At 41.1% G+C, this 10,029-nt stretch overlaps 1 protein-coding gene across 1 annotated transcript in view; it reads right to left on the bottom strand.

Annotated features, from left to right (window-relative positions):
* Positions 1-1,665: 1,665 nt before the first annotated feature.
* Positions 1,666-10,029, bottom strand: part of LOC149078155 (uncharacterized) — a 29,713-nt gene continuing 21,349 nt past the window's right edge. The window contains exons 3-5 of the mRNA XM_089241746.1: positions 9,284-9,394; positions 5,875-5,904; positions 1,666-2,015 (exon numbers count right to left, since the gene is read on the bottom strand). Of these exons, the coding sequence (XP_089097872.1) occupies positions 1,953-2,015; positions 5,875-5,904; positions 9,284-9,394 (204 nt within the window). The 3' untranslated portion in view covers positions 1,666-1,952. The remainder of the gene's footprint in view (positions 2,016-5,874; positions 5,905-9,283; positions 9,395-10,029) is intronic.

The raw sequence follows: 10,029 nt of genomic DNA, 5'->3' as shown, positions 1-10,029 counted from the left end.
TTCGGTCATTCATTAGGACTGAACTGCGGAATAGGCTCCATCTTTGTCGCCATGGGTTATTTTTTAACGCCAATGCAGACTATCCCAAATTGTTTGCACAGCGGATCCGCAGCCTTTGCGTTTAGAACCATACTTTCAATTACGAAAAGTTTTCAAATGACGTGTGGTTACTCAAAATGTGTCAAATTTCAAAAAGAGTAGTATATGTGAGAAATAGAAAATTAAACTTTTCATACAAACCGTGTGCGCTGAAACTTCTAATTAATGAACCGTAAATGCGGCTATGAGAAGCCATTTCCAAAGAAATGCGTATTTTTAAATGCAATATGAACTGTGACATATAAGACTCTATCGTCAACCATTGAGGGGTGGGTGTGGTTCACAAATTGCGAAACGTATAAACTTGGTTCAAAGTTGTGAAAATTCTGTAACTATCTAAAGAATTGTCAAAAATGTAATTGCGATTGGTATTTATTGTGAATCAAAAAAATAAAATAACTGAGTTCATTCCATTCGTGTATACGGTCCCTAAAAATGGCAACTCTTGAGCCAATGAAAACTTGCCGACACAGTGATAAATTGTCAAAACATACGTTCAGAGCACGGATCTATATTTTGGTAATTGGAAGTTATAGAGAGCACGCGGGTACTGTATGAAAAGTTAATTTCTTTATTTTTTCTCATGTATACGACCCCTCAAACAAATTTTGAGGTTTTAAGTAATAGTATCCTTACTTAAAATCCTATCCACTTCCTGTGTGAGTGAGGGATTGACCATATGAGTGATCAAGTGTGTGGGCGAGTAACCATATGAGTGAGTGTGACTATAGTTGAGTGAATGACCATATATGAGTGAGTGTGACTATAGTTAAGTGGATGATCATATATGAGTGATGTGACTATAGTTGAGTGAATGACCATATATGAGTGAGTGTGACTATAGTTGAGTGAATGACCATATATGAGTGAGTGTGACTATAGTTGAGGGAATGACCATATATGAGTGAGTGTGACTATAGTTGAGTGAATGACCATATTAGTGATCAAGTGTGTGGGCAAGGGACCATATGAGTGAGTGTGATTCTACATTCAAGTTAACGGCCGTATGAGTAATTAGTGACCGCCTGGCAACCTCAGTAACCCGTCATTGTTTTGCCTTATCAGAGCCACTGAATGATCAAGTAACTGTTTTCTGTGTTAGTGACCGTATTAGTGATCAAGTTAGTGACCGTATTAGTGATCAAGTTAGTGACCGTATTAGTGATCAAGTTAGTCACTTACTTGGTCACGCATACTGTCACTTACTTGGTCACGCATACTGTCACTTACTTGGTCACGCATACTGTCACTTACTTGTTCACTCTCACACGGTAACTTACTTGGTCACTCCACACTTGGTAACTCATACAGTAACTTACTTGGTCACTCATAGTCATTTTCGGAGTTACTCACACGGTCAGGGCAGACGAAATTTCCGTAAATCATTATCGTCACTGCGCAATGCATGGCAAAGCATGGCCTTTGCGGTAATGTCCTTTTTTCTGCAGGCCTCCCTTTCATTTGATTTAGAACCATTTTAACGCAACGAAGGGTTCCCAGAAAAATAAAATTGACTCCCCGTATAGACCGAGTGTAAAAAATCAAACTCACTAATGATTTTTTTTTACAAAAAAATTTTAATTTTAATGTTTTCTTACGAACATGCACACAAAAATGATAAGTGACTCGCACACATGAAAAGTATAGAGATGGGTGGTTTTTTATACGTGTAAATAACAATGGATGAATTTTCGAAGACGGCAGTTTCGAAGGTGGAATCTTCGTCATGGAATTGCCATGATCTCTTCAGATCCAGTAGTGATTTCCGTTGGAACGCGTGGATGCAACCATTGATGGTGGTTTTTTTCGGGAGTATCCACTGTTCCGCCAACTTTGGTGATGCAGAAAAGACATTACGTCGCTATGATCTTCATCATGCACACCATCATCCTTGCTTTTGCTCTCCTGTTCACTTTCTGCAAAATATATGATTAAAAACATTATAGTTCGTTATAGTTGAAGTAAAAGTCGTAGTTGATCTAACATTTGAAACGATATGTGATTTTGTATCCTGCGCTGTCATCCATTCGTTTTGAAAATTAGATTAGCAAACAGGCTAATCTCCTACACCGACTTAGGAAGTGGCCAGTATTCAGAGAAGGAGGAAGAGGAGGATGTAATAGGGTAGAAGGTGGCTGAATGGCCCGGCCGGCCCTAACGGGAAAAGAGGTAACTCAACCCACCGGACAACCTCCGGGATAGTAGTGTAAGAATAAGTATTCTGACCTTTGATACAGAAGGGAAAGAAGCTACGTAGGGCTGGTCTTTTTGGAAAAAGGCTAATATGCTCACCGGCATATCCTTAGATCTTACCTTGACGATGAACAAGAGGGAAAATAAGATATTTAGCTCGGCCGGCCCAATAAAGGGAAAAGGCCCATAAGACCACCGGTTTCCACTCGAGGATTTATTAGGATGAGGACCCTACAAGTGGAGAAGTTGGATACCCGTGTAGTCAGGCCAATGGGGCCCTGCACGTGAAAGAGTCCCGCGTGGACTGGCCACAGGGGCCCTGCACGTGAAGAAGACGGATAACTGTGTAGCCACGCCATAAGGGCCCTACACGCAATGCAATGAATTTCTGAGGAGCTGTTGAGAACTGACGTTATAACGAAACGGATGCGTCGTAAGGCCAGTGTTGTGAAGCATCCAGATGTCTGCAAATATGTTTTGTGTGTAACTATTTATTGTTTTGACTTACAATGAAGCTCCGGAAGGGGCGGGATGGTTCTGGGGGCGGGAAAATTCGGTCGTGGGGAGTGATGTGGGCTTTTGGGTGGTCGGGTGGCGGCTGTTGGGGCTGAGGATGTTTAGTTGGGATTGGGGGCGCAAACGTCCTGGTGGTGCCGGGCGGAGATGCAGGGCTATTGTTGGGTTGGGAATGTGAGGGCGGCAGGGTGACGAGAGAGTTGGTGAGAGGCGGCAGGGTGACGAGAGAGTTGGTGAGGGGCGCCCTGGGGGTCGGATTTTCTTGGGGTGGCTTCGCTTGGCTGAAACACCAGTAGGTTTTCCCGGTGCGTCCGCGGTCTTATGACCACTGTGCTTAAATTTCAATAGCGATAGAGCCTGGACGTGCTCGGTTCATTCTGTATTCTGTTTTGAAAATTGATGCTAAATCTAGCTGTTGAACCTGCTCAATAACTCCCAGGTAGGGATATAAGATTTCGGGCTAAAGATCCGTTGTCCAGGTGAATTACGGTCGAATCCCGTTTTAACGAATACTGTTATAGAGTAAATCTCGTTTTAACGAACACTTTTCTGTTCTCCCAGATAAGTTTACATAAGGACAATGCAAAAACCTGGAATTCCTTTAAAACGAAGTTTCGTTATAAGGAAGTGATTTCTCCGGCCTCTTGGAGTTCGTTATAATGGAATTCGACTGTATTACCAAATGTTTCGCTCACTTCTCGGGCGATCAGTGATGACGGGAGCAGATTCGATGACATCTTTTCGGCCTCCGGGTGTGCCTAAGGGGGATAGACAAGGTCTTTTCGGCTGTCTGGAGTTGACTAAGAGAGTCAGCGAGATCTTCCAGACAGTCTAGAGATGACCTAGGGAGTCAACGAGATCTTCTCAGCTGTCCGGGATAGACTGAGGGACAACCAGATCTTCCAGACTACCTGGAGATGACCTACGGCAGGGGTCTCCAACCTTTTTCTAGTCATGAGCGCCACTTCTACCCATCATCAAAAGAAGAGCACCCTTACGGCAAGTTTGACATAAGAATGCAGGAAATCAGGATAATTCCACTCCTCGAATACGATTTCTACAAGGTGTTTAGTTGAAACGTTGATCAAGTGCTCGCGAGCACGAAATCAGACATGAGCATTGGGCGCTCTTTGTGCTTCTGGGAGCACCATGGTGCTCGTAAGCAACGGGTTGAAGATGTCTGACCCAATGAGTCAACAAACTCTTCCCGGCTGTCTGGGGTTGGCTAAGGGAGTCAACAAAATCTTCTCGGCTTTCCAGAGTTGACAGGCAGTCAACAAGATTTCTGGATGTCCGGAGTTGACTGAGGAGAAAGAAGGAGTGTTAAAAAGATTTCTCCGGCTGTTTGGAGTTGACTGAGGGAGTCAAAAAGATCTTCTGTCTAGGGTAAACTGAGAGGCTCAATGAATTCTCGATTACCAGGAGATCACCGAGGAGCCAATAAAATCTTCTCAAACCGGTTTCACATCAGCAGAACTCTACAGAATTTCGCAGCGCAAAAAAAAAACTATTTTGTGGTGTGGCTACGCAAAATCGACCATTTAAATCACCCGCACTGCTTCAGTCATACCTCAAAACCGGTTTTTTTCTCTTTAGAATTCAGAAGAGTTGATCCGGCTTTAACTTTCTGGAGTTGACGACCGGGGGTATCGATTAGTTCTTTTCTGCTGTCGGGAGATAGTTGAGTCGCCCCCACTGAATATGTTCCCCACGAAATTAAACGAAATATCTTCTTGATTAACAATGAGCTGGAATAACAGCTCTTCAACCCAAAAATCTTTCAACGCTGACACCTGAGTGAAAACCTTCATTCTCCTATCGTCTCTATCATTGGTGGTGGGGGATCCTTGAAAGGTCCTTCTGACGCTGGTTCTTACCAGCGTCAGAAAATTTAGGGAATCACAAGAAACGAATTTTAGTCACCAGCTGCGTGTGCCATCATTCAGCGTATCAGCTTGTGGCATTTCAACTCCTTTTACGGGTCTGGGATGTGACGTCCTCGTCATCAGAACTCAGGAGAATAAAGCTGTTTTATTCTTCTGATCTTCTCAGGGAAGATGAAGGAACCGAAGCAATAACTAAAGACTCGCAAGACACCCTCCCATCCTGATCACCGAGTGCGTTACTCCATCATATACATAGGATTTTAACATGGGTTTACGCTCATTGGCCGAGATCACTATAACGTCACTAGAAGGGGAGCGGGGCTAAAGCGGCAAAGGGCTGAAAATGTATTATGTTACAGCAAAAATGTACTTAATCGGTTATAATGCATAACTAATCGATTTATTTGCTGATCGTCTCCATAAAGCATGATAATTTTTTTTTGCGGTGATTATGCATAATACTCAAGTGTCGTTGGTAAATTTCATAAATACTTAAAAAAATTACATAATTTCTACCGGAGATGCATAATACCCAAGCGTACCTGGCTAATTTGATAAATACTAGAAATTTTTTAAATGCGATAAATTTAGAAGGATCTATCACGTTTATGAATCCCGTATACTCGGGTATTAAGCATAATCCGCGGAAAAGTGATAAATTTAGACAAATTTATAAAATTTAACAAAATGGCTGACGATTATGCTTTATTATGATTTAAATTGATTTGTTATGATTTATTATCACATTTAAAAAATATATATATATCATGTGATAAACTTAATAAATTCGGTGATTATGCATAATCACCGGATTTATATTAGCTTACTAGTAACAAAGAAAAGTTCTGCTGGGCAATTTTTCCAATCTCTATTTGAATGCGGTAGTCAGAACCCATATTTCAAGAACTTGCACGTTATAACTATAATAGTATAAGTAGGTAATAGAGGAGCGCCAATCCAGACGACGCTATAATCATAAACAAAAACCACAGTTTGCCTCACTTTTTCGTGACGTAATTACGATCTTAGCCAATGAGCGTAACCTCATGTTTGAATCCTACGTATAACATGGAATAACGCCACCGCGGTCGAAATTAGACCAAAATGCTGACACGGTCACGTTTTATGGCTGCATTTGCATCTCAAAACTAAAAAATACGCGGTATTAAGAGTCACTCACCTTGCCAGTTTTCTTCATGCAGTCTTCCATCTATGGTGCGGAGAAAGAAACAATTTTTTTTAAGAATTTGAATTCATGTAAATGATATGCATTTGAAAAGTTTTATAAAAAAACAATAAATATACAAATAATATACATGTAAATAGGGTGACCATATGTTCTGTTTTTCAGAGGACATTCCCGTATTTTCACGTCATTTTTTGGACATTACACTTACCTCCTTTTTTCTCCTCCCAATTTCAATGGATTCAAGATTTGGCCGTCCCGACTTTTTTGTAAAAATGTCCCATTTTTTCACGAATTTTGAACAAAAAACAGTTTGAATTTCTGTTCTGCACTGAAATCAATGATAAAAAATTACCTTCCGAACTCATAAATTACAGTCAGGGCCGTCTATGGCGACATTTTTTATGGCAGATTTATTACGACGATGCTTTCTTTCACTCGGAAATTTTTACACTTCGAAATAATTTTGAAAGAAAAGCGCGAGTAGATAAATAAGAACCAAGTAAATGAAACACCTTTTTTCAGTGTTGAAATGCTCTATCAAACTCTTTGCTATTCAATGCTTAATTCATCTCAACACACCTCCTTCCTTGCACTTCCAAAAAGTGTCACCTATCTCTAGAGCAATGGTTCTCAACCTTTGGAAGCCCGCGGCCCGGTTTCATTTATTTTTGTAAGTGGAAGGCCCGGTCAAACACGTGATTTAACAGAGCATGAATGGGGGGGGGGGGGAGGAAACGGTAGATCAGTCGCGGCCCGGTAAGAATGATGTTACGGCCCAGTACCGGACCGCGGCCCGGCGGTTGAGAAACACTGCTCTAGAGAAGCTGGTTCCTGAAGAAGAAAAAAATTATGTTCCTCCTCATTCTCTCGTTAAAGATCTTTATCAACATTTTTCCGAATCACTTTCCTTTCGTTAGCCGATTTTCCCCAGCACAAATTTGGATTCCCTGTTCATCTCCCGACAGATGTCGCTTTCAGCAAACACCATAATAGAATAATCTCTAGTGTCGCGCTGTTTGGCTCGGAAAGTTTTCTGACTGCCCATTTCTATGTATATACCTATATATCTGTTCTCTTTACCAGAGTAAAGTTTCTCGTGGAACCCTTGACTCTTTACCAGAGTAAAGTTTCTCGTGGAACCCTTGATAGTCATAAGTCTGTTCCGTGGAACCCTTAATGATAATGAGGCTCGGATTCATGTGATATGTGAATGTGTATCTACAGTGTGATAATTACAATGTAAAATATAATACTTAAGTGAAGCAATTATTATAAACCTCAGGGACACTAAATTGCTGCTCGCGAGTTGTTAATGGTTGCTCCCTGGGGTAAGATGTAAAGTTGATGATTTTTTTTTTTTTTTTTGTGGAGAAAATTATATGCTCCCTTCGGGGAACCCCGTATGGCGAACTATGTTTGCCGAGCCGGGGGTTAGTATATCTTAATGAGGCTGTTCTACAGAACGAAAACAAAAAAAGCGTGTTTCTACTGCTTTCCCAACAAAGTCGTAGCCCCAGGGTAAAATGAATATAGGCAGCACCTCTTCATTTACATATTTATTTTCATGAATCATTGTGCCCTCCAAAGAAGAATCATTACATTGATTTGATATATTTAACCCATCAGAACGTTTTTATTTAGGGAATTCTCTTGTGATATCTCAACTCATCAAATCCACTGCAATTTTTAGTAGTGCTTCATATCCCGCCATTTGCAATTTTTCAGTGGTTCTAGCGATAGCTGGCAACTTTGCTTACTCTTGACGTCATTTTTGGCGATAATGTCCCGTATTTAGATTCCCAATATACCGTATTTTTCTAGGGGATTTATGGTCAGCCTTCACTTGAGAATCAAAACTAATCGATAAAATATGTAACGCCGCAATTAGATCAATGATTCCCCCAAAAAAAGCGCAGGTCGGGAACCCTAGGATAACTAGTGATTTTCAAAAGGTACTCCGTAAGTGAAACTCGGTTATAACGACACATCGGTTATAACGTCAATAAATTGTAGTCTTCACCGATTCCCCCATAAAGAAATGATGGCAAAGGAATTTGCTTATAACGTCGATGAAAACGCATCGACCTCGGATATAACGATGAATTTTTCGTCTTCTTTGCTTCATCAATACATTGAAGTTATGTTTGTTCCATTGATACTTAAACGTTGCGGGAAACATTCGTTTACATGTATGACCCTTCCTACTTGCTCATTGGCATAATCTATACATGGGACATTCTGCATTCTGAGTTCCTTTTCTCGACATTTTTTCCACATAAAAATGTCCCGTTATCCCCACAGTCTGCCACAAGGGTGCGGACTGGCAGGGAACCCTTGCCCTGGAACCCGGGAAAACTATCACCATTTTTTGTTGTTTTTTTTTTCATTCTATAAATTTACTATAGAATGGCCCGTGAAAAGTCTGGCTTGGGGGCCTGTCAATGATCCCAACCTAGGGGTCTTGCTGCATGATTAGATAGAGCTATGGTTTTCCCACAAATGCCTAATTTCATTCATGATCTTCACTAGGATATAGACCTCTTAACGGATGGGCCTACCTGGGGTCCTCAGGTGCGTAGCAAACCTCCCTGATAATGAAACCTGGTTGTGTACTATAATTTTTGAAAGTGTCTATGTAAATATGGCAAGCTGATACATCCATCAAGTTGGAGAGGAATCCACCCCTCCCATATCATCATTTTGCCCATAATGATGCTTAGAGGGTCCTGATCGGGGATGAAGGGCCGGATTAAAAATTAATAGATTGCGTTACGTAATTTATTATCTGACTATATATTCATTATCGTGAGTGAAATGCATTTTGAACACTGAAAACTTGTTTAGAGAGCCGGCAACAAATAGACAACATTTTTTGGCGAGGAATGTCCCGTATTTATGGCGCCGATTTCCCGCGTCTTTTTCGATCAAATATGGTCACCCCAATCATCGTAAGATAAGAACTTCATGCGTAGTATGTATTTGATTGGATCTGATATTTTTCGTCGAAAAAAGTCTTTAAAAAAAAACGTCAGCCTCGGTTAGACCCTGCATTTTATGACTCGGATTTGCATATTTCCCAGTGATTCGCTTCCGTTGCAGCGTCATCTACCGACGAAAATGTGAATTATTTTTTTCTGTACCAAAATAAATAAACGCCGTGAACAGCTTTTTCGCAAACGACATTAAAATTTACCAAATCTTTTAATTTTTATGAATTTGTGAACTGTTTACGAATTTATGGGACACCCTGTACAGCCGGGTTTGTCTGTAATTTTGACCGATTTTATTATAATCACTTGCAACATGATTTCTGAAGCCAAAATTGGAATTATCACCGGGATTAATGATGGGGGAAAATGATGACAACATCAAATGTGCTTAGTTTGGGAATCATACTCACCACTTTGGTCTTGTTGTACTGGCACATGTACATGATGGCCTCGGTGTCACTGAAGTTATTCTTCTTGGCGTTCAATATGTCGTCTTTGCACGTGCTCCAGCCATTCGAAGCCTAGAAAATTGATTATTTATCACTAATTATTATAAAGCGTCACTGATGGAAAACGTTTCCACCTATATGAGAAAACATTATATCTGACAACAGGCGAGATTATTCATCCACGTAAACCCTATATGATCAACCAGCGGGCCTAATGTGGCCTTTGCAATCATCCGATGTGGGGCAGCGACATCAAACATAATTTTATAGAAATGAACTATGTGACACATTTCCAGATCACTTAAGTGACTCCCGGCATAGTTCCAGAGCACTAAAATTAACACCGCACACTCCCATATCATTCAAGTAACCAATGGCATATTCACAGATCACTAAGTCACTGTTTTAGAGCCCTTTACTGACCCGCCACTTTCGTCACCCCCCGGCACTGTTGTAGGTCACTCAAGTGTCCCACGGGCCCTTCCTAAATCGCTTAATCGACCCACGGCATAGTAACAGATCACTTGAGCGGCCTGAGAAGCAGTTCCAGAGCATTTACGTTACCTGCGGCACATTTTCAGATCATTTACGTGGTCCGCGGAATCACGATCGGTCCGAGATCACTTAAGTGACCCCCGGCATAGTTAAAGATCACTTAAGTGCCCCACGGCATGTTCACAGATCAGTAAGGCGCAGTTCCACAGCGC

This window comes from Pholcus phalangioides, unplaced genomic scaffold, assembly GCF_987345545.1.
Source record: "Pholcus phalangioides strain wild (caught in Gottingen) unplaced genomic scaffold, Ppha-v1.0 ptg000014l_1, whole genome shotgun sequence".
NCBI classification, from domain to species: domain Eukaryota; kingdom Metazoa; phylum Arthropoda; class Arachnida; order Araneae; family Pholcidae; genus Pholcus; species Pholcus phalangioides.
Note: the sequence above shows the minus strand (reverse complement) of the source record. Positions and strands in the feature narration are given on the sequence as shown.